Below are 25,152 nucleotides of genomic sequence, written 5' to 3' on the forward strand. Positions count from 1 at the left end.
TTTCTAACTTCATTTTTATACTGATTTTGCTAACAGTGTTAACAAACTTTGTGTACTTTGCTTCACCTTTACCACATTTACATAATATTACTTAATTGCCTTAGCAGATCCTGGTTAGCATTGCCACATCACAGCTCCATGTTCTCCAGTTCACTCCTGAGCTTTGATTTACGGTGTGTGTGGAATTTTGTGTGTTTTTCTTGTGTCCTCCATTCCTCCAGGCTACACCCACCTTTCAAAATCATGGCAGAATCCTCAAGGTGTTTGTAGGTGAGTGACTGAGTAACCAATTTATGGTTGATCATCTGACTGTGTAATACAGACCCTGGGTAGGACTTCAGTTCATCACATGGCACAATACACACATTCACACCTAGGGGCAGTTTACTGTAGCCAATTTACTCAAAGCCATGTTTTTGGGGGGTGGGTGGAACCCCACGTGGACACAGAGAACATCTGAAACTCCACATAGACAGGAACCTGAATTCATCACTCTCAAATTTGGGACTCAGAAGCTATAAAGCATCAATGCTACCTGCACAGTCGCCATGCCTTCCAGGGATAGGCTCCAGGTTCCCTGTGACCCTGTGTTGGATAAGTATAGTAAATAGATGGATGGACATTGTTAACTCCTACTGGACTAAATTTATATTTACAACTGGAATTCAGAGGCCAGAGTGATTTTTTATTTGTAACATTAATCGATCATATGTCATAATAAATCAGCTAAAATGATAAATGCACCCCCCCCCCATCCATCGCCTCGCAACAGGTAGCTTTGGAGGTGTAATCTAGCTAATGACACTCCCCATATTCTAACTAACTAGCTAACTCGTAGTAATTTAGACATATAATAACAATACAAGTTAGAAAAAATAAATCATTGTCTTAGGTTAATAACTTGTGTAATGTTTTATTATAATAATACATGTTATAGTTAACAACAACAACAACAACAACAACAACAAGGCTGTTCACACTGGACGTTGTGTTGCCTTTATGTCCGAATGTGAAGCTAAGAAGGAATCGCATTAAGTGTGAACATCCTCAAATCGACACAAGGCTACTCCCTCCCTCCGCTTCTGTTCTTTTTCATTCTTTTCCTCCTTTTACAGTCAAAGTGAACAACTTTGATGGACGTGCTTTGGACATAGATAGATAGACAGACAGACAGACAGACAGACAGTCAGACAGACAGACAGACAGACAGTCAGTCAGTCAGTTTCGGCTGCTCCCTGTTTGGTGTGTCTTTAGAATTGCCGGGCTTCGTCTCAAACCGCATGTGAAGTGCCATCGTGTGCTGTTTGGGACGGAGCAGTTATTTCACACGCTCGCGCGCGAGCCAGTGTAAGTGGAGGACACACTGCTGCTGCAGAGGAAGGTGGATGTTCTACTGAGTTTCGTCTCCACAGCTGGATTTATTGTCATTTCATTTCTGAATCAAACCTACGTGTAATCAGCTGGACAGTTAGTTTATCCACACCGGAGCTCCACAGTTCATCTTTTCCTCATCTTTCTCGAGGTAATGTTTATCACTATTGTGTACAGAAGTAAGAATAACAGGCTTGTTGGCTAGTGTTTTACTGCTGCTTTAATTACATTCACTTCTGTTACTTATTGTGTGCATGTTTTGTCTGAATAGCTCTCAGCTGCTGCTTGGTTTTACTCAGTAAGGTTTAAAGACCTCAGATTCACGTCACTGTAGTTAGACAGTTTAGACAGTTTTATATGTTACATTTAAAGTCGTATTTATGTCAGAAATAAAACGGCACACATCTAACTAACACAACGAACACGCGCGCGCACACACACACGCACGCGCGCACACTCACAGACACACGCACGCACACACACACACACACACACACACACACACACACACACACACACACACATAGACACACACACATACACGCACACGTACGCACGCACACAAACACACACACGCACACACACGCACACACACGCACCGAGCAAGAGAGAGATGCATACTTTGTATTATACAGTACAGTATTCACATTTATTTACACTACGTTACTTCATTATGGATTTTTCTCTGTACCTCTGTATTTGTATTCTTAAGAAAAAAAAGGCATTGACATTACAATAAAAAAACAACTATTGCTGTAAATCTGGTGCCCTTAAAGAGGGTAAAGTGCACATATATATGAGAGATTTTATAGAGAATTGGTGACCCTTTCGTTTGTCAAATGTGTGTGTATTCGTGTGTGTACAATATGTGGATTGTGTTTAGGTGCAGCCTTTTGGAGAAAGGCAGAAAGAATATAGCAAAAGAGTCCAAGTGCTTAATCACTTCTGGAGACTAAAGAGAAGGAAAATGTGTAAAAATAGAATGAGAGAGAAAGAGAGATGTAGATGTAGAGGGCAGATCTTTGGAAGAAACAGGAATGATTCATCACTCTTAGGTCACCTGGATGTGTAGATTAGTCAGTTGGTAAAAAAGGTTCCTCCTCCTCCCACTGGAACGGTGAAGTGACTCATCCACAGATGCAGGCACATTTTCACACTTGTCTCTGACTGTTTGACACAGGCGATGAACGTTGATCGTTTGACACACGGGAGGAATGTGCTGCTTAACTAAATCTCATTTACATTTATAATTAAATGTCTGTTCTGCTAGCAGACTCTTTTGTAGAATAAAAACAAACTCCATGATAAGCACGATAATGGAAAAACACAGCAAACATCAAACTCTGAGTTACAGTAGAGACTAATGGCCGTGTTTGTACTGTAATGCAGGGTTAATGTGTTTGTTTGTATTTTCTAGCCCCTGCATGCAATTCAGATAGCAAAGCAGTCGACTATGAGGATTCTCGTTTGTAGAGTTATGACCGAGATTTTAGCAAAGGACTGTCTTTAAAAAAAAAAGTAACATATTCGATCCAAAGTGCTATTATGATGGACATCAGCTCAAATGCTCAGCTCAGATTTTTTATTCCAGATTAGCAACTTCTACAGACAAACCTTAAGTTTTCCCAGTCTGTGTAATTAGACATACTGTATGAACTTCCTGAGCCCTGCCATAGCAGCTGACATGCAGTGTGCAGTATTTATGACATGCAGAAGGTGAACAAAATGTACAGTATTACAGTGTAGGTGGCACAGAGGACAGCCTGTGTGCAGCTAAACCTTGTACACAAAGAGATCTTCAAAAGCAGATACCAACTCCATCCTCAGAAATGTAAGCTTTGGTACTTTGTTCGGCAAATACATAATATGACATTTTGACCTAATGACTGGAAAAATTAGTGAGAAAGTTTAGCTTTACGTTGGGAAAATGTTTCAAATTTCAAAATATTCGAAGCCAAGCTGACAGTTCAGGAAGGCGGAGTTAATCGATCTGACTTGACTGACTAATACGCATACAGTGTTGTGGAAAAAGTATCAATGTATTTATGTGTGTATTTATGTATTTCCTAAACATCCATCCATGCTGAAGACTTAATCCACTTGGGATGTTCCAGACTCAGAGATAGGTGAGTGGGTGAAACCTTGTTCGTGTTCGGTTCAAAAAGATTTTCCAGAAAAACGGTGAAGAAAAAGATTAAATGTCACTAAGGAACGATGCATTCCTGGCAGAAACAGATGCATTTCTTCGGTCCCACTAGTGTGTGTGGGTGTGTGGGTGTTTTCGATCGTCATTCTTTATCAGTGATTTTGCCGTGTTGTTTAATCTGCCTGCAGGAGGCTGGTGGTATGAGTGTGTGTGGCAGGAAAGCACTGACCCTGCTGAGCAGTGTGTTTGCAGTGTGTGGCTTGAGCCTGCTGGGCATAGCTGTTAGCACTGATTACTGGCTCTACCTAGAAGAGGGCATCATCCTTCCCTTCAACCAGAGCACCAGCATCCACACATACCTCCATTCTGGCCTGTGGAGACTCTGCTTTCTGACAGGTGAGGAATATCATCTCATAATATGCACTGAGTTTCAAAAATTAAAGACAGTATTGAGCTGCGTACCGGAGTGTCAAAGCATCGAGAATTAGAATAATTAAATAATAATACTAAAACTAATAATTAAATAAAGCCCTGTTTAGGGACTGCTTCAAGAATGTTACTGTCCAGCTGAAGCACACTAATCTTTTGTAGATTCTACATGATCACACCAACAACCGTCGAAGCCAACACAAGATGCAAGTAATAGTAGTACAATCTAAATCAACACATATAATTAAAACACAACTCACATAATAAAAACCTATTATTTAGAGTTTGTGCACAAGCTGTGATAAAGATGAAATACACTGAAGAATACTGTTATTTGACTTGGCTTATCATTTTTCTTTTCACCATCTATTCAAGCAAATTTTACAGCTCTTCAATGCTGTGCAGCTCAGCCACTCCTCAGCAATGTCTGGCTGGAAAGCGTCAAATATTTTCTGCAGCTTAGTACTGCCTTCACTATAAGACTGGAACTGAAACAGAATGAGAACAAACATTACAACACAAACGGCTCGCAGGAGACTGGTGTCTTGAAGATGAATTGCGATATTTACAAGTACAAAAGAGTGAAATACTGTATTTTTTCCTCAGCTATCTAATCTTGTTAAAAAGGTGGAGTGAGGGCATAGGGTCTGCTCCCGAAGAGAGAGTGTTAAAGGTCTAGCTTGGGGGCAAAGCTGGGATTTGAACTCATGAGCAGTTGAAATTCATGAGCATTGTAAAATATGTCATAATGAGTCGATAATTAATTCTCTGTCTGTGAAACTAAGTAGAATTCTTTATATGGATATTGTGGTTATACACAATGTCCAGATTAATACGGTCACACACACACACACACACACACACACACACACACACACACACACACACACACACACACACACACACACACTAGCATGCACTGTGGCATGTGCTCTGAATGAAACAGTAAGATAGCTGAACTAAGAAGAGGTCATACAAACATTAAGTACAAATATTTAACTGATCTCACACTCATGGGCTATAAGAGTAAGTACAGAAATTTATAGCTATTTATAAAGATAAGAAAATGTAATGTTGGTTAAATGTAATCTACAAGTAATGACACTGTGAGTGCATCATGATCCGCCAAATGTCAATGCATTTTAAGTGTGTGAGTGTCAGTGAGTCAGTGTTCTCTCTCTCTCTCTCTCTCTCTCTCTCTCTCTCTCTCTCTCTCTCTCTCTCTCTCTCTCTCTCCCCCTCCCTCCCTCTCTATCTATCTATCTATCTATCTATCTATCTATCTATCTATCTATCTATCTATCTATCTATCTATCTATCTATCTATCTATCTATCTATCTATCTATGTGTCCTAGGAGAGGAGATGGGCCGCTGCTTCACTATAGAGTATGTAATGCCTATGAGCGTGCAACTGACCAGTGAATCGACAGTCAGTGTCCTGAGTAAGTGACTTTCTCTCTTTCTCGCTGGGATTATAGAAAAATGTCTTATTGCTAAGCCTCCTTTTCTTTTTTTCAAGAAAATATAAAATGCATTTTTTTTCTATTCACAACATCAAATGTGCTTTTAACAAGTCTGGCTTGCACTGGATTTGTCAAGTGATATAAAGTAGACACTGTACAGAGTAAAACACCTCTAACTGTAAAGTCCATTGGGGTTAATCTATTTAAGATGGTGTTGCTCTCACATCCTTAATACCCTCAGCATTAGCATCATCCACAGTGATTTAAAAGGAGCGTGTTAAAATGCCCTGTTCAATCCCGAGCTTGGGTTACTGTCTGTGCCTGTCAAGTTTCACATGTTCTCTGTGAGTGAGTGGGTTTTCTTAAGGTTCTCTGGTTTTCTACCAACTCCAAAAACAGTTCATTTGCCCCTTATTTTATTTTCTGTTATTAGATTTTTTTATGTCCTTGTGTGTATTTGTTATAGTTTTATGCCTTTTCCTATATAAAGATAAAAACCCTGTGTTATTAGTCTCTACCCCAGGGCTTTCATAATAGTAACAGCAAGGTACTGATTTGCATTCAAATCTGCTTTTAAAATGATTATAATACCTAAAAAAAATTGAATGATAGGCAGAATCTTTGTTGTGGATAGTGCCCTCTTGTGGTATATATACAAATATACAAACCTGTACCACGTCTGCAGCTATAATTTAGTTACAACAAGTTTGTGGAAGTGAAGCTTATGCCTGTTGTGCACTTGCACTTCCAAGACAATTGACAAGTGCCCCCTGAGGAACACGTTTTCCACAGTGTAGGCTACAAACAACAAGAAGTAAAGTGCAATCTCCAGGCTCCTCTTTTGATTTGGACAGTAAATAGATTATTTCTCTTTCTGAATGTATTTAAATGTATTTTTAATTGCATTTATGGTCTAAGGCTTTGTAAACAAAGATATACATTTTATGTGTAAGTATGTCCTATAAAAACACCTTTACACAGAGTTGATTCGCACAGCCACCCCCTTCCCTCTGGTCAGCCTCTTCTTCATGTTCATCGGCTTTGTGCTCAGTAACCTCGGACACATTCACCCTCACCGCACAGTACTGGCCTTCGCTTCGGGAATCTTCTTCATCCTCTCAGGTACTGGTACCTGTTAGCATTTCTATTGCTTGGTCTTCTCCATATTGTTCTCTTGTAACACTCTGTCCTTCTGTGTCTCTGTCAGGACTTTCTCTGGTGGTAGGTCTCGTTCTTTACATCTCCAGCATCAACGACGAGATGCTGAATAGAAGTAAAAGTAACGAGGCCTATTTTAACTACAGATATGGCTGGTCCTTTGCATTTGCAGCAGTCTCTTTTCTTCTGACAGAGGTAAATGTGTGCAATATTATTGGGTTGTGGGTTCGGTTTGTGTGCAGGGTGCATGTTTATAAAGACATCTCTGAATTGTCTGTACTGTATGAATGAGTGTGTGATTGTGTGTGCATCTGTGCCATGTGATGGGATGGTACCCCTACAGTCCTCTGCCTTGTGCCCTGGGCCCCCTGGGGTAGGCTCCAGGTTCCCCGTGACCCTGTGTAATAGAAGCATTACAGAAAATGGACGGATGGATTTCTGTAAAGCTGCACTGTGACAATAATTTCTAAAAGCATTATACAAATAAATCTGAATCAAATGGAATAATTCTAAAACTTTACAGCTTAAGTGCATGCAGCTCAACAGTCAGTTACTAGCTGGGATTTAAAACTGTCATATAATATTTTAGTATATAATAGTGTAAAACTGAGGGTAAATTTGACTTTTAAGTATTTAAAGAAAATAACAGAATACATATTGGAACTGGGATAAAAGGGAACTGTTCAACTTGTTTGCTTTTCTGTTCAGAGTGCAGGCGTCATGTCAGTCTACATGTTCACTAAGCGCTACACAGCTGAGGACCTGTACAGGCCGCACACGAGCTGCTACCGGCCGCGTCTCAGCAACTGCTCCGATCACTCAACCCAGTTCCTGCAGCGGCGGCACAGTCCCTCAGACATCTCCAGTGAGGCCTCTCTCCAAATGAACAGCAGCTACCCAGCCCTGCTCAAGAGCCCTGAGTATGAACAAGTCTCCTCCTCACTCTGCTGAACACAGATGGAGTGATGTGAAGGTTGGCAGTTAGACAGGGAGAGAAATGTCTGACTGGGCGTATAAGTCATTTAGGAGAGTTTTTTTTGTTTATATAAATGTAATGTAGAGACACCACAAATTTAGAGATGTTTTTTAACAAGTTAAAATATAGCTGTTCATATGACATAGCTGTCTTAGTTTCACTGATTTCGTAGTGATGCTGTGAACCTGAACTTATTTTAGTCTTGCTCAAAAATTACTAAGTCTTTTTCACCAGCAGGGGGCAGAAATGCATTACTTGCTAACCTGCTCTTCCTAAACAACCACAATGACTGGGTTTATTCACAGCTGATTATTGACTGCTTTTACACTGTGGATATTTATGCTGTACAGCCATATCAAATTAAGTAGAAGTTTTATGACTATGTCTCTAATATCACAACCAGGTAATCAGTAACAGCTGCAGTGTACAGTGTGGCGTCTGCATTCACTTTCCGGTTCCATCTGCTCACCTTCATAATGAGTCTCTCTGAAAGATCTGTGAAGTTGCTCTTCTGTATGACATATAGGGCATCAAATCCTCCTTTATCCTTTATCTTTTAGTCAAGTTCGTGTAAGATGATTATGAAGGTAAACTGTATGAAACTACAAATTCCTGCTAGATTTAAAAATCTTCTGGTGACCCTAAAGTTCACGAATCGTCTATAAACATAGAAAAAGTTTTTAAAATTACAGCAATTATCCACATCCCCAAAACGTCATAGACAGGTGAGAGAAAAGGTGGATTTGGTGTAAATTAGTTGAAAAGAAACTGGTTTGACATGAGAATTTAGATAAAAGAAGAAAGCTACACTGTACCTGAGTACAACACAGGAAACTGAACTGGTGACCGGTCATGGACTGGATGTCTCTAAAATTGATGCGGAAAAGCCAGGAGGACGAAGACAGATTATGGCACGCTATGGATTTTACAGATTTTATGGCTCATTGATCGGTCAGATTGCATATCACTCTTTGAAATGTGCCAGTAACACTGATCAACTTAAACTTGGACATGCTAAGGATTAGCACACAGTTGTTTACTCCAATTATTCCTGACTCTAAAAAAAAAAAAAACATACCATGCATTAAATATATCTAAATGTGTTCACTGTCAGACTTAGCATGTGCCATAGAGTATATTCTATCTTTATATTCTTTTCTGTCTTTATGGATGTTTGTTATGTTTGCCTAATTTCTTTAATTATTAATTATTTCATGTTTAATATTTCGGTCATTTTAATGCCATTAATACAAAAGAAATGGGTCACAACCCCATTTTTAAACAAATCCATGTGTGCAATAGAAAATAATAAGCTATTTGAACATTTTAGAATTATATGATCTGTTGAGGGTGAAATGACCTTACTAGCAGTTTACACAAACCCTCTCTGGGAAAAAATATATTATTGTTTTTTTTTAAATACATTTCTTGCATAAATTATTCCACAAATGATGTGTGAATAAATGTCTTTGTATTTATCAAGATAAATCAAGTTCACTGTAGGGGAGTCCTGAGCTGGAAGACAAGGCAAATATTAAACAGAGACCACAATTCTAACAAATATCGTCTGGGAATCTTCAGAGTTCTGCAGTTGAGGTTTTTCACAATTTCAGCTATGTGAGCAGTCAAATTCAACATAAAAAGCATGTTCATTATCCAGACTTCAGAGGGATCAGCAAAAGCATTGAAGCCTTTGAATTTAAAGGAGTAATTTATTTAAATCGTATGAATTTAGTGTTTTTTTTTTTAACTGTATCCTATCTGTTTGGACCAGTTGGGTTTGGGAATTGATTTTCACACTGTATGAATCCGTTCTTCTTTCTTCCATTCTTTCTTTTTATTTGTACATATGCCCATATGCCAGGACGGATCTCTTACTAACTACTATAGGTTCTTCTCCTCGCAGGAAGAAACATTGACTGTGTGCAAAATTAATATGGGCACTCCATTAGTTTCAGAGTTAAAGCTTTATGAATGTTTTATGTTAATGACCAATAGCTTTTACAGTCATATAAAAATTAATGTATAGCTTCACAGGGCAGTTGAAGATAATATTCCACCCTGGGCTAGTGCTCTTATTATACAAATACATAGAAATCAACATTTAATAATAATAATAATAATAATAATAATAATAATCTGAATCACATGACAGGGTGGCAGTATAAAGCTGCCAAAAGGAGTTTCCCAAACTATAGCTGTTGTGATTTATATGCAGTAACTCATACATACACAAAGAAGACAACTGTTTACATTATTTACACATAACTTAAGTCCATCATATCAGCAATTACAGCTCAAACGTTTCACATAGAAAATAAATATAAAAAGATATTCACTTATGTTTGTAAAGGGAACATAATTGCAAGCAAAAGTTTAGCTTTGAACAGGGGTAAACACAACACATCAATACGTTGTCAAACTTCTACATCAAGAGTCTCAGAGGAAAGACCTGATCTGGGATCATTCACATCTTTGTAATCTTAAACAAGTTTAAAGACTGATCCCAGGTCAGCACTTGCACACTGAGTAGAGCGACGCATGTGGCTCAAGGCCTCCTGAGGTGAAACCAATAGAACCCGCCGTAAAGAAACAGACATCCGTGTAATATTTGTGTCTTAAGTCACACATTTCCTTAACGGGGGTCTTAGCCCTGTTGTCTCGCTTAAACGTGGTCTCATTCCTAAGGACTAAACAGAAAACTTAAACTCACTGGCACCAGCCCATTTACAAAGAAAGCCAAAATGATGCAAAAACATAACTATATTTCTTCTAGTACTTTGTCAACAAATAAAAGAAATCAGTCCAGCTGACTTAAGACTGCCACATAGTGTTAAATTGCATTCCTACATTTACATAGCTTTTATTTATGCTGTTACTCTTAACAAACTGCACAGAACACAAACTCCTTCAGCACCATAGTGAGATAATAGTCTATGTCATTTAGAGCTGCAGTGAAATGAAGAATATAAAGTGTGGATGATTGGAGTACGCGCTAACTCTCATTGGTCATTAAAGAAACACCTTACGTTAAGAGTTTAAATTTGCTTAATAATAAATATAACAGTTACTGGATGCCTGTTTACTTCCATAATCCTTATGGGCTCCAGCTTTCTGTTTTTATTAATCCCATGAGCAAAGTGTTGCTTTAGTGACTGGGGATAGACTGAGGTCTGAACACACTGGGATTTCACGGTGGAATCCCATCAATCCGTAATCCTCTGGTCGCTCACGTGTGCTGTCCATGTGTGCTCGCAAACATCCATGCAAGTGCAGGGAAAGCACCAGCGGCCACACTGCGCTCTTATAGATAGAGGGAAACTGTAGCGGAATAAGAGATAATGGGCTTAAATTGTGGAGAATCGGCCACCGTGGCAAGGTCCTGTGTCGATGACGGCAAAAGGCCTCACGTATGGCAACGAGGCACTCATCACTTTTTGTTGGCTATCCGGCGTTTCCTGGTAGCCAGCATGTCGTAGAAGGGATCCCTGCTGATGCTGGCTCTGAGGAAACAGATGAAATGGGAAGCCATCAATTATGGGTAAAGAGGGAGGGGAAGAAGAGACTTTCAGCATCTTTGATATGGAAATGCAAGCACATTTCTACAAACCCCTGCTTTAACTTGCTAGAAAGAGAGAAAGGTTTGTTCAATGACCTAGTTAGGTTTCTATGGTTTCTGTAGTTAACTTACTGCCCCTCTGATTGCTCAGAGTGAGCTTTTTTTTGCTCTGGTATTAAACAGTGAGCACCCTGACGCACTTAAACTGGCCTGAACAGCAGGTTTATGCCCTACAAAGAGCGCTCCAGTTTTCATGGCCCAAAAATGCTGGTATGATGAGCTACTTCACTGTTAGGAAAAAAAAATAACTCAATGAACTTCATTAATGTTAATGCTAAACTACTGTTAGCGATAGTTGACATAAATGGTGTGTGAGAACTGGAGCTGCTGGTGCTCTCTCCATCATAGGGCTATAAGCACTGACTAATCCCCTTACTGATTCTGGCAGTAAAAACCCATGACAAGTACGGAATAGTGGTGGACGGGGTGCTGTACATGTTGTACTGTACATGTGTACTGCCACTGAAAAGTTACAGTTTAAGGGGTTCTTACTTTATAGACTTGATCCATTCCTCTTTCTCCTCTGGTGTCGGAGCCGATATCCTGTAGACCACATGGTTCCCTTCCACCACCCGGCCATCGGCCTCTGTCTTACACGCTTTGATCACCTGACCTTTGTGGCTGGGGTTGTAGAGCTCGAAGCAGTTCTGAGTAGGAAAGAAAGGTGTTTAATTCTAGGTATTAGTTATGTAGGTAAAAGTTATGCAAAATCTGATTGGTCTCATTTTAGGTGGACTTTGGTCTCATTTTTGGTTGGACAATGTCATCAAAATAAACTATTTGCTTTTTCCAGCCTGTTCAATTTTACTTCTTAACATTTATTTTTTAAATTGATAGCAATCTAAAGAAGATGTGGTGCAAAGACTATCAAATACAAATTCACATCTTGCTTGTCTATTGGCTAAGAGTTGAGGGATGGCACTCACTGGCTTCCTGGGCTCATCCACTTCTCTGATACTGAGGTTCTCCAGAGGAATGATTCCCCGTGGCTCCTTGTCCTGTGACGCATATAGATCACAATACACAGTCAGTTGAATATTTTACTTTTGATAGAGACTTCGATGAACAACACACAACACAAAGACATACTGTAAAGGAAACCTACGAACCGTTGTGTACTCAAAGTAGTACAGGCAGTTGTCGGTTAAAATGAACCACCTCCTTTTCCAGGTTTTTACTCTTCCTCCTGTAGAAAGGAAGCACATTATGGTGACATAACTAACCACAGTCCAATATACACTTCTGATCTGAGACAACATCAAAGCGGTCAGTGGACCATAACAAGGCAAATATTTTTACACCTGTCATTTAACCCATGAGTTTATTGAAAGATCCTTGCAACAAAACACACATTTTGGTAGAATTGCGTTATTTATTTTCACTCGTGTGCCTGGTCTTTTTCAGACGTATTCACTATTTTAATTTAGAACAGAACTGAAATCACTTCTCTGACATGTCTCTGGTTAACAATTTGGTCCCAAAATCAAACTTACAGTAATATGTAAATATGTCCTTTAAACTACAGTAAACACTTTCAGCGCTGAAGTAAACAGTTGCATAAAATGTGCTTAACATATTTCTACATTGTGCACCATCTGAATTGAACCCCTGGCCACACAAGCGAATCTAGAAATGTTCCTAGGCAGTTTGGCTATAATGCATGCTTTTCATTCGGGGAAGTTACATTTTAAACATAATTTAGTGAGGCGGACGGTGTGGAACATTCACCAGTAAGATGTTAATTAGGAAGAAGGATCTTCAGGAATGTTCAGTCTTCCTAATTAACATCTTACTGGTGAATGTTCCACACCATCCACCTCACTAAATTGTGTTTAAAATGTAAATTTCACAAGGTTATAATTAGTTAATGTTAACAAGCAATAAGTAAAAGTAACAAAATAATTAACACACAATTCATTCATTCCTCAGTAATGGCTTTATCCTCATTAAAGTTGCAGTGGATCCAGAGACTACCGCAGGAACACTGGTCAGATTCCAGTCACTCACACCGTACATGAAGTACGTAGATGATTGTATAGAGGAACAGTGCATTTTAAAATGATTTCTACACACCTCGATTAAAACGGCAGGTTTTGATAATGTGGGGAAAATAAAAGCACTATGAATAATATCAGATTTATTCCGCTGTTGTGATACAGCAATCAGGGAAAAAACAAAAATGTTGAATTAAAGAAAAACCTTTACCTCCAGTAACTCCCTTATATAATGGCGGATGCGTCTGTGCTCAGAATGAACCAATAGCTTTCAATCTCACGTTCAAATGTATTCATAATACATCTGTCATCAATGTAGTGATTCTTATTAACCCCAAATAAAAACCAGCTGTTTCTTTTCTTGATATCTTCTTGCCATCAAAAACAAGTGGAGAAAACTGGCACTGCAGTGACATCACCGAGAACAGGACGTCCCTTGAGAACTGATGAAAGGAATGCTGAAATATCTGGCAAGTACTGGTCAAAAAGACAATACATGTCACAAGTATGAAAGAGGTCCAGTGAAATGGAACAGCAGGCAGTGTCTTGTGCTCAGGCGTTTAGATGACATGGAAAAAAGGTCTGAACACGTCACTGCCACAGGTCAGGGCAAAGGAACCCTGGGGCAAATGAATGAGGTTGTTCATGTAACTGGGAAAATCCTTTTAACACCCACTGCACTTGCATACGCATTTATAACTGTCTCCAGCAATATCCTGAAACACTTTCAGTTTATGATGCTTTTGTCAGTATCGGAAGGACAAATAAAACACCCATCTGTTATGGGCATTAACAATCATTAGACATTACCCAGAAACTATAATACAATGTAGACACAAAGGCAACTAATTTATTTTCCTGTTTCCTCCTAGTTTGGTTGAACTTCACTTCCTGTGTACTGTGCAAGGGTCACGCTTCGTCCCCCTCGTCATGTTTGTTATTTGTGTCGGGAAAAAATCCCTACGTTTGTGCTCAGAAACCAGGCATCTGGTATTGGTGGTGCATATTAGCCTGAGTCATGTGAAGAACCCTTGCTGAGTGCGTCATAATCCCTGGGAGTGTACAGAGCTTAATCTGTTACGGGAAAAGCAAACTGCAACGTTTTCTCATAACATGTGTTGAGTTGCTAATAGTGACGACGGACAAAGCAGCAATGTAGCGTTGGGGTGGAAGCAAATCCGAAATATGGTTATGCATTAAAGGAATACAAAAAATATCAGCATGGCTTACGCTGAAAAAAAGGTCACGTATAAGTGTAAGCATGGCAACCAGATTCCATTTCTTATTAGCAATTCCAGGTGTATTTATTTATTTATTTATTTATTTTGACAGACATATTCCTTTAATGCATAAATGTTGATCTTTGTTATGGAGGTGAAGTTTCCCAGCACAGAACTTAGGAATCTGGAAAGAGACGATGCCTGAGGGCTAAAATGACACATTAAGTAATACGGTGCACAATGTTGGGTAACACATGCTTACGTGCGGGATTTGGCTGGTTCACATAACCACAGGGCATAGAAACAGGGCAGAGAACTCAACATGGTTGAATTTATTTTCCAGGTGTGAAGCTATAATACATTTGGGATGTTTCCATCACCTAAGCTTCAGTATGTAAATGCTGAAGTAACTAATCAGGTATTCTCTACATCAAGGGTGTCAAACTCAAATTCACTGTGGGCCAAAATATAAAACTGAGATAAAGTCACGGGCCAAACTGAATATTTATTGAAAAATTAACTGCAACTGATATGTAATGTTCAACCTTTTTCATCTGGAAACAACCTGAGCTTGATATTACAAACACATAAGAAATTAAATTTGAAATAAAAGACACATCAGTGGTGTTCATTTCGCAAACTTTGACCATACACTTTTTGACAAACTCTCCCTCATTAAAGGGCAGGGCAGATTTTGCTGTCTCTGCTGCCACAATAACGCTTTACAGCCTTTACAGCAGCTTCACTTTTTGATTTTGCTTTCATGAACATAGTCTGGCGGGAAACCAGACTGTTTTTCATCTCCTCCGAGTTCTGGAGCTTCTGCTTTACGTCCAGGTCCTTATACTTCTCATAATGTTTCGTTTCATAGTGTCTTCTTATGTTATGTACAGACACGTTAGCTCCGTTAGCACACAAGACAAACAGGTCTGTCCTTTATATTCGTGAACAGATAATCTGCCTCCCACCTGTCTTGAAAGCTCCTATTGTCCATCTTTCATTTGGCCGTTTTTGTGGAGGGTGGAATTAACTTGCCCGATGTGACTGTAACATGGTTGTTAACGACTGTCAACAGAATGAGGGGCGCTTGCTGTTCGTGACTATGCGTCAATACAGTGGCAAGGCATTCTGGGATTTGTAGTATTAGCGGAGCATGCGGCTAGCCAGCTGTAATGCACATTTGATATGATCTCGCGGGCCAAATATAATTACACCAGAGTTTGACACCCCTGCTCTACATCATACATCACGTATGATTTCTGAAGAGGAAAAGAGAATATTTAATGCAGCACGGACCTGGTGTGCAAGTTACATAAGTGTTGGGGCTAAAAGGGGTTTTTTAACTTGCGATAGTTTAATCTGTTTCTTGATGAAACAGAATCCTGGGTTTTATCGTTTCACGTCTCACACTGCTCATATTTTACCTGGGGTTAACAGTTAATCTTGGGTTAATGTTCTTGTTTGCATATTTGTGTCGTCAACAACCACGATTGATAAATACAGCATGCAAATGCTTTAAATAGCAGCTTGCTTATTGTCTTGTTGCTAAGCAACTATCCAGCTGTAACGTTCTATGCTTAACAGTGTAAAAGCACCACTAGAAGGCTTCAGAGCAGATAAATTACAAGAGTGAAACTTTCTTCTACTTGGGGTTAATATTGGGGTTTAAACAACGATAACCCAGGGTTAAGTGCAGTGTGAAAAGCTCTAAACAGTCTCTGTAGCAGATAGCCTTTCCACCTACAGTATGCAGGTGGGTACAGGGAGTTAGATATGAAGCTCCTGGTTCAGTGAATATAAAGAACTTCCACAGCTGTTGATGATAAGCGTCAGGCTTAAATACCGAGCTGCTATTGAGTAAATTTTGTGCTGTATGTTTTCTATGATATCTTCATAGCACAGAGCTGTTAAAGCTGATTGGTCAGAAGGTTGTGATGAATTTTCTATATTAGAGTAGCTGTGACAGTAGTGTCAGCTGTCATTCAAATTTATTCTAATACAGTATTATTTCATTAGCATGAGCTTTACAAAATCCAAGACTCAAAATAAATTCATTGAAAACTGAGATTTAACTACTCATTGATATACTGAAGATTTATCCATATAATGATATATATGGAAAGGAGTCTCCAGTGCGAGTACTGTGACAGTCAGAATCGTCTTACATCTTATTTTTATTAAGAGAGAAAAAAGAAAGGTTGGCAAGAGAGGGACTGTTTAGGGAATGAGGTACAGCATGTAGCTTGGTTAAGGTGGTTAATGTATTGGACTGCTGGAAGGTTGTGAGTTTGAATCCCGGGTCCTTCAAGCTGCATCTGCTGGGCCCCTGAGCAGGGCCTTTAACCCTCAACTGCTCAGTTGTATAAATTTATAAAAATAAGGGCGGCTGCCCAAATGCTGTAAATGGAAATGGAAATATTACAGGAACTAACTTGTCTCATGGACATTCCCTGACATGAAGCATAACCTGTTCCAAAGCATGCCACGTTGTACAATAGTAAAGCTAAAAGCTGTGGTGTAAGAGGAAAAAAACACTTAGGGATGTGCTGTTATAGGAAAAGAATCAGCTTCAGGGTGGTAATGTCATCACACCATGCCCATAACAGTACTCCACAAAGTGTTTTATTTCTCATATCAAGTAAGTATCACATCTGTCAAACACATAAACATGTGTCGCTACACAGGAGGAACGTTTCATTGCAGTGGAAATATTCGACTTGATTACACCACATTAAAGACCCCCCAGCAAATTTCCCTCTCTTAGACGTTAACCATAAATCCGTTTATAAACTCTTACGACTCTTATGGATAACACACTTGTTCAATGTAAGATATTTAACATTTAAATTGTTGCACGTAATGTCATTTACACGTTATTCTTCAGCACAAGGTCCACAATGTATTTACAAACACAAAGATCAGCCGTAACATTAAAATGGAGTCCATAAGACCTCTGAAGGTGTAGCAAGATATTCAAAGTTATTCACTTCACCTGCCACTGGACTGGTTTTATTAATGTCAGGCTGATCAGTATATATAAGTATATATACTGAAATTGCCCCAACTGTTATTATGCTGAAGTGGGACTGTGCGATATTTTAAATTAGTTTTGTACTTTTGGTTTCAAGCTCTTATGTAACACCAGGATTCCTCTGAGGAAGTACTACAATTATGCACCAGTCATTAAAAAAAGAATAAAATATGTGTGTATTAAAATGCACTGCCCTTCTCGGATGTTAAAGTATGAGCATTCTAAACAATTTTTCTTTGTTATATTCTTCGCGTGCTATTTTTAGGTAACTGTAATAGATCTTTGTAAAGTAGGAATGTAACTTCTCTCTCCTTACCACCTAAGGGAGATTAGGGTGATAGAGTAATAACTCTGCACACCAGAGCTTCTGGCATGTATATGAGTCTGCGGAGAGCTTGCATACTGCTGGAGGAATGTGTGTGTGTGTGTGTGTGTGTTCCAGGCCAGGCAATAATCCAAAAGTGTGAGTCTCAACCAGGCTGACAAACAGCAATGTGACCCCTGATCTTGTCTCTCCTCAGCAGCCAATTAGACAACAGGTACTGGGTTTAAATTGCCTCTGTGAGGAGATGCAGATAGCTTCGGAATGACAAGGGGATGCAAGGATCAAGGGAGGAGGTGAAATGAGGAGAGAGGAGGAAGGACAGTTGGGATGGAGCGGCAGAGCTCTCCGAGGTTACCTACCTCCTTGAGAAGAGACAGGCAGACACACAACAGAAGTATGGGAGGAATGGGGGTGCAGAGGGAATAAAGAAACACAAGAAGGAACGTTTAACAATAAACGAGCCACACGCAACCACATCTAGGACCAAAACTGCAGACATGTTGTGAGGAGGGGTGGGCAAGTATTAAAAACACATGTGAGTCAATACAATGTAGGGTAACAGTCAAAAACCCCAGCGTTTCATCTGAATGGATGCCTGGGGAATAAAAATAGCACAGTGGTATAAACATGCCTTGTTTTGTGAGACACCTCAAGAGTCCTTTAAATCAAGATTAATATGGAAGCATTCAAATGTGATGATCTTAATAATAATATTTTACATGTATTTCACCTTTCATTACATCTTTCTTTACAGAGTGCCCTATTTGTGATGAAATGCCACTTTGATAATTTGCAAATGCTTAATTATGGCGGTTATGAGCCAGTGAATGGTTGTGTTTGCCTAGTATTCACTCACACCACTCACTGTGTGAGGAAACCCAGTGTTTCTCTGGAGTACTGATGTGTGATAGCACAGTCAGCGGAGTGGCAGGAGGGTGAGAGAGTAACACCACATTCAGAGCCCAGTGACCGGAGAAACAGAAAGTGTGTGAAGAAGCTTCCTTTCTCTACTGACCTAGCTTAAGCAACCAGCCTTCTCTGTCGGGGTTGAAAAACGTGTGGGTCAGGTCGTTGCCATCATCCTCCGGGATCTTAAAAGGCTCACTTTTAATGCTCTCGTACAAGTTCTGATCAGGAGCAGGAGAGGGAAGGGGAAAAAAGAGGGACAAGTTAGGTGATACTTTAGCACTGATTCCATATACAGAAAGCCAGAAAGACATCACTGAAATATTCATCACCCTCCCCTGACCACTGGTGCATTAATCATGACAGGATTGCGATGCTGGTTCCGACTCACGCTCGCACGGAAAGCGAGTTGGAGCAGTCAGCAAGTTGAGGATAAGGAGAAGTTTTTGAGTCAAAGTATAAAAGATCATCCAGCCTAAAAACCTCAGGAAGCTTCTAAAAAAATTGCCACCTTATAAGGCATGAAAAGCGAAGAATATGTATAATTGTTAATGCTAATACCATTTGGTTTATTTAGCATGTTTATCTGTTATGCCGAATTCTTTACTTATTGGGAGGAGATACCGCAAAATATTTGAGAAATGTACAAATGTTTTCATGATATAATCTAATATACCATAATCACAGGCTGATTATATACCTAGGAATATGCTATTGTAGTATATGTAGTATTAGGTCCTGATTTAGAGGTAATAATGTGTTGCTCTATACTAAGCTTGATAGAGTTGGACTGAAATGTCACCGGCTTTTGAAAAGTCACCCCAGAACATTTACATATTGTACTATAAGATCATTATTACATATATCATGGTATATATAGAGCTTTCAAGAAGGTTTCAACATTCTATACTATATATAATGTAGTCTTTGCTAGCTTTGGGCACTAATAGCATACTTGCCCTTTACTTATACACTCACTTTGCACTTTATTAGTAACATCGGCACACAATGCATACAAATCATGCAGGGTCATAAAATCAGAGTTTCAGAACAAGGGGAAACATGCCTCTGACACTTTGATAGAGGCAGGATTGTTGGAACCAGACAATATTTCAGAATCTGCTGATTTGCTGGCAATTTCACATAGTACAAAAAAAACCACATTGTTGTTGAGAGGGATCAGCGAGAATGAGCAGACAAGAAGTCTATAGTAACTCATATGATCAATCTTTACAATGTTGGTGAACAGAAAAGCATCTCAGAGCATTAGAACACATCAAACCTTGAGGTGGATGAACTACAACAGCAGAAGAGACATCAGGTTCCATTCCTGTCAGTTAATAACAGGAATCTGAGGCTTTCTTGATCATAGAATTTCCCAAAACTGGTCAGCTGAAGACCAGAAAAAGGCCAGGTGTTTGTTTTTTTTGTTGTTGTTTTTTTTTTAAGGTGTTTTTTCTTTTTTTTTCTTTCTTTTTTTTTAAGCTGTCCGGTTTGGGTGAGTCTATGCCCATGATAGCCTCAGATTAAAGTGGATGGTGGGTGATGATTGTATTCTGATGCTCTCTGATGCTGTTATTTTACACTATAGTCTAATTCTCTTAGAGTCTTAGAGACTTAGACATAAAGCTCTTTTCTGATGATCAAGATTAAACACAAGGTTCCCCTCAGGAACTGGTTTCTGGAATACAAAACATTTGGTCTGTCTTTTTTCTTCCAATTCCAATTTCTAGCATATTAATGTTGCAAAAATTGTATTAAAGTACACCAGGTTACAACTAGCTTAAATTTCACATAGTTTTTAGTAAAAAAAAAAAAGGTCATAAAAATTGTACATTTTTAATTTATTCTGAAAAATAACCATTTTAACTGAATTATTAGTGGTAGATATAAAAGTTAACTAATAGTTAATGCACAAAAGTTACATAAGTATACTAAGTAAATTGTAAGTATACACAGTACACTTTTCTCCATGTGTAGTAGTCTTAAGTGGATAAATATCTAGATTATCGTTTATTTTCTTGTTGATTCATGTTAACCGATTTTGAACAGGCTTATGATAGTTAAGGTTGTCCTGCCAGTATGCATTCTGAAAGTAGGTGTTTTTATTTTGCTGTTATACAATCCTGACCTCTCTATAAACATGATGCCTACACCGAGGTAGCACTGAGTCAATCTTACAGCTTTCTGTGAAGATTTTTTGCTACCCTATGGCGAAAAGAGTATCCTAGTATTCGGTGAAGGTGGTTGTTATAGATTTCTGCTTTTATCCAGTCACTCCAGGATTTCGCAATTTTGCGATTGCAGAAATGAATGCAAATCAAGCAAACTCCCTGATATGTCAGCACAACATGCATGCAGCCAAAGCCCTCTATGATTCATGTGTCAAACATTGAGTACAGTGGTCACAGAAAGTAATATTAATCAACAAGGGTAGTACTTTAAAAGAAGAATCCTGTGCTTGCAATTTTGCCAATTGAAGAAGTTTTCTGCAAAAAAAATTTTTTTTAAATCTCTTACACATATTTTTTGAAAATGTTGCCACAAAATCATGCATCTTGGCTGCGACTATCATAAAAAAAGAAAATCCTGGAAACAATGCTATCTAGCATCAAGTCATGGACCTGAAGATATTTTCCAAAACTCAGGTGAACTCCCTTCCGATGTTAAACCAGATTATAGTTAAACAAGATAGTTGATGATTAAAAACATTTAGAGACTATATATCTACTGCTGTTCTTCTTGCCAGCTTGAGAAAGGACAAAGTAGCATCGTTAGCAGTCACAGAAATGAAGCTTTATATTGAATGGCATTACCCTGAGCAGCTCCTCTGGTAGGTCTCCTCCCTCATTGATTCCTCTGTTCATGGAGATGAAGCGCTCAACAGCGGGCTTGTCCCTGACGTTGGGATTGTGAAGGCTGGTGTTCAGCATGATGATAGCAAAGGACAGGACATAACAAGTGTCTGGGAAAATATAGAAAAGAATAGCACTTATATATTTATATGAATTTGATTCTTATTAAGACTTGCACAACATCAAAAAAGCATTGATTTAAATGAATAAATCAGCTTCAGCTGTGTGGATTCAAACTCCCACCTTCTGGTCCTGTATTTAGATGTCATATACTTACAACAGTCTTCAATTTACCCTCATCACAGTCTAATTTAAATCAAACACACCCTAATTACAGTGTTGTGATAGTGAGCCAATTAAAGAGCAGATCTGAGAAAGGCTAAGTGAAACACAATCCAACAATGAGTCTAGCAGCATTGTGAGGAAGTCTCCATTTATTCATTCAGATGCTTTTAGTCAAAGTGACTTTTAAAGGAAATACAAGCAAATGTCAAAGAGATGGCAATATAAGTGATAAGATTTTAGTGCTACAGAGTAGAGTATAGTTTTGTTTCTTTGTTTGTTTTTGAGTTGTAAACATTAGGGGTTAGTCTTGAAGATAGTGATGCATTATGCTGTCCAGATTGAGGTTGGAAGTTCATTCCACCACTAATGCCCCCTTTCCACCAAGGCAGTTTGAGTACTGGTTCAGAGACAGAGCCTAATTTGAAACCAGTTCTTTGTTTTCCGACACCCGGGTCTGAACCAGGAAAAGTGGTTCTTGAGTAACACCAAAATGTTGCTGGTCTAGACTAAAGAACCGCTTACGTCGGGCTGTGGGCTGGGTAACTGTTAGAGCCTTTGATAATGTACCTTAAGTATACCAATGTTTAATACACTTTTACTTTACCGCAATATGATCAATTATAAGCAAACATGATAGTAGGTAGCTACATGCTAAGGCTAACTTTTTTCTGTATTAATGATAAAGTAATGTTATGTTCTTTCTCTATTTCAACCTCCATTTATAAAAAAATAACATCGAGCTGCACGTACACGTTGGATTCGCCCCGTTTGGATGCCAACGTAGTTTCGCAAAGCCAAGAGCATTAACAGTAAATCAACATTCGCCATTGTTGATGTTTTGTTTGTGTTTGCCGCTGCTGTGATAACGTTGCTGGGAAAGATGAGACGTAAACAGTGATGTAAGACTTGGCTCTGTGGTGGCTCTGTAGCCCATGGAAAGGCAAACCGGTTCTTAGAAGGCTCTCCAGTGGAACCAGCTTTGAACCAACACCAGCACTAGCTCTGATCCAGCACCCGGTTCTTTCTGGTGGAAAAGGGGCATAAGGGACTGTGAGTTTGAAGGTTCTGGTATGGGACCTCATACCTTGCTGAGTCTGTCATTAACTAAACTAAAGTGAGAGTAGATACCTCAAGGAGAGTACTGAGGTAAGGGGCTGCTGTTCCAGGCAAGGTCTATTACATGTGTATCAAGGCATTGAATCTGAATTTTAATGTGGTTGTTAAGTAATAATTGGAAATACATTGATTTGTTTCCATAGGTGAACACCATCTTCCAAACACCATCTTCAGGTTTAAAAACGATGCTCTATTATGCTCCAAATGGCTGCGAAAGTGGGGGATCCTTGAGAGCTCTCAATGTGAAGGGTGTAGCTTTTGATGAAAAGCCTTTCAAAATCTAAGTCTGTTAGCAGAGGCAAACACTGATACACAATAAATTGTGACCTTGCGCTAGTTGAAGGGTCATACCATGAATTTTTCATACAGCTCCCGCGTTAATCACATCTCTTTCTATTGATCCCTGAGCATGAGCAAGTGTTTGCCAACAGAGATTGACCAGAGACTAATTTAATTTTCACAGATGCTCAGTAAGGTAATTAGAGTCCGGGTCTGCTGATGAACCAGCTGACTAAGAGTGAGTGCCATAGCTCTGTGCTGTGCATTAAAACACATGGCTTTTGTCATGCTTGAAACAGAATACAAGGCAACACAAAATCTTTAGTCCCTGTGATCAATAGAGTGATCACAGGGTGAAGGAGAGTCTGATGACGTTGCTCTAATTGTTAACACAATAAGAAGGAGAGCACCAGTCTGACCTGTGGACTGGAAGACTCCTGGGTTGCACTGACAGTACCGCGATGCAAAGGCCTCCATCATCCTATCGATCTTCTGCGCCTCGCCCGGCAGTCTGAAGCTCCACAGAAATTGCCTGCACAGAAAGATTGTGTGGGTGGTTCAACCAGACACCCAGAACACGAGCAACAATATGAGGAGTAGGTTCTAAGAAATAACCCTCAGGTGATGCTCAAAGTTAGAAATACACTAGAGCTGCGATGGAACATGAGCACCACACCAACCCACCATAATGTCTCGACGCCTTCATCTGGTCAAATGTGTATCTGAAACACATACTACTGGTCGGAAATCTACAGGCTTTGCTAGACATTTTCTAATGCAAATAAACTCTTCTGAATTATTGGTTCTGTATGTTGATGTTAACATACTTTCTTCTTTAACAGTAACAAAATGAGATCTTTTTAAAAAGCATTCAAGCTACTCTGAAGCCCGGCTAAATCTAAACAAATCTGACAGATGTTTTGCAAGCTAGCTAAATACAGAGAACAAAACATTCGAAGTACATTGAAAAGTATATGTTCAGCTTCTCGTGTTCTGTAGATACAAAGACTTTGTATAAATGTTTGCTCATCTGGTTTTGCCTTCAGTCCCAATATTTTTTCCTAGCCTTTTTATCCTGTTTAGCCAATCACCTCACTTGTGCCTGCCCCTTTGACTCTGATTTCTCTTATGTTTTGGACTGTCTGCTATGGTTTAATAAAAAAATCTGCAATTGCCTTTGCCTTTGTTTGTGACAAGCAACACTCCAGCTCTGAGAGCACCAAAGTTGGATTAAAAACTTAAATCGATTTTCTACAAATTTCTACAAAACGAATGAATTACAACTATTTATTTCTCAACAAAACAAAAGAGTGTGCTAGAATTAGCACAGCCAAAAGACACAAACAAAATATGTTTATTGCTAACAAGCTGCTAATGTAGAGCTAGACATGCCTCTGGGGGAAGGACATCGATGGTTCTAGGGAGCATTTAACTGGACAATCAATAGAAACGATTCACAAATTTCTATCACTACAGATCATTTTCTATAAAGTGACATACTATAACATTTAAAATAAGAATCTCTACATTCCATTTTTTCCCGGATATATATATAGCAGGAAACTGGTACAAAAAATCTCTGAAACTCTAATTGTGCAATTCTGGTTATCAGAAAAAGTGAGAAAGGTTGCATTTAAAGATTGAAATAAATTCCACTGAGGAGTTTAATAAATTCCATTAGAGTTTAATCTATCAGCAGAAAAACAAATATTCCATAATACATATATCAAATTGTAAAGAAGTCTAAGTTTACAAAGGGAAATGAGTTTTCTCTAAACGATTATCAGTTTTATTCACATCAGTCCCTTGCATTAAAAGTCACTCACAACATTAAAATTTGAGTCTCGTCATCTCTGATCACTGGCTCTTAAACTGAAGGAACAGTAATACAAGTGTTGTTAACTATAGTAACTGTCTTGTTATCGGTTTATGCTTATGACATCACAGGGACATTTTAAAACCTGGAAAGACCCCTCAG

The 25,152-nt window shown here is 39.0% G+C and overlaps 2 protein-coding genes across 3 annotated transcripts in view; one reads left to right on the forward strand and one right to left on the reverse strand.

The window, feature by feature from the left end:
* Positions 1 to 1,061: 1,061 nt before the first annotated feature.
* On the forward strand, positions 1,062 to 8,588 carry cacng5b (calcium channel, voltage-dependent, gamma subunit 5b). Its single transcript, XM_027141486.2, has 6 exons — positions 1,062 to 1,522; positions 3,706 to 3,913; positions 5,303 to 5,389; positions 6,392 to 6,532; positions 6,618 to 6,763; positions 7,277 to 8,588. The coding sequence occupies exons 2-6, from the start codon at positions 3,718 to 3,720 to the stop codon at positions 7,517 to 7,519; spliced, it is 813 nt and encodes a 270-aa protein (XP_026997287.1). The 5' UTR covers positions 1,062 to 1,522; positions 3,706 to 3,717; the 3' UTR covers positions 7,520 to 8,588.
* A 904-nt stretch (positions 8,589 to 9,492) lies between these two features.
* The window catches only part of cyth3b (cytohesin 3b), a 38,658-nt gene continuing 22,998 nt past the window's right edge, over positions 9,493 to 25,152 (reverse strand). For both annotated transcript variants that reach the window (XM_027141484.2, XM_027141483.2), the window contains exons 7-13: positions 23,594 to 23,706; positions 21,456 to 21,604; positions 18,749 to 18,860; positions 12,273 to 12,349; positions 12,090 to 12,161; positions 11,656 to 11,810; positions 9,493 to 11,047 (exon numbers count right to left, since the gene is read on the reverse strand). In XM_027141484.2, the coding sequence (XP_026997285.1) occupies positions 10,975 to 11,047; positions 11,656 to 11,810; positions 12,090 to 12,161; positions 12,273 to 12,349; positions 18,749 to 18,860; positions 21,456 to 21,604; positions 23,594 to 23,706 (751 nt within the window). In that variant the 3' untranslated portion in view covers positions 9,493 to 10,974. The remainder of the gene's footprint in view (positions 11,048 to 11,655; positions 11,811 to 12,089; positions 12,162 to 12,272; positions 12,350 to 18,748; positions 18,861 to 21,455; positions 21,605 to 23,593; positions 23,707 to 25,152) is intronic.

The sequence above is a fragment of the Tachysurus fulvidraco genome, chromosome 15 (assembly GCF_022655615.1).
Source record: "Tachysurus fulvidraco isolate hzauxx_2018 chromosome 15, HZAU_PFXX_2.0, whole genome shotgun sequence".
Classification (NCBI taxonomy): domain Eukaryota; kingdom Metazoa; phylum Chordata; class Actinopteri; order Siluriformes; family Bagridae; genus Tachysurus; species Tachysurus fulvidraco.

Excerpts from the sequence above, each read along its gene's own strand:
- cacng5b (XM_027141486.2), top strand. The coding sequence starts at position 3,718 with ATGAGTGTGTGTGGCAGGAAAGCACTGACCCTGCTGAGCAGTGTGTTT. Across the intron at positions 3,914-5,302 it reads GAGACTCTGCTTTCTGACAG|GAGAGGAGATGGGCCGCTGC; the intron begins GTGAGGAATATC and ends TATGTGTCCTAG. Across the intron at positions 6,764-7,276 it reads TCTCTTTTCTTCTGACAGAG|AGTGCAGGCGTCATGTCAGT; the intron begins GTAAATGTGTGC and ends TTTTCTGTTCAG.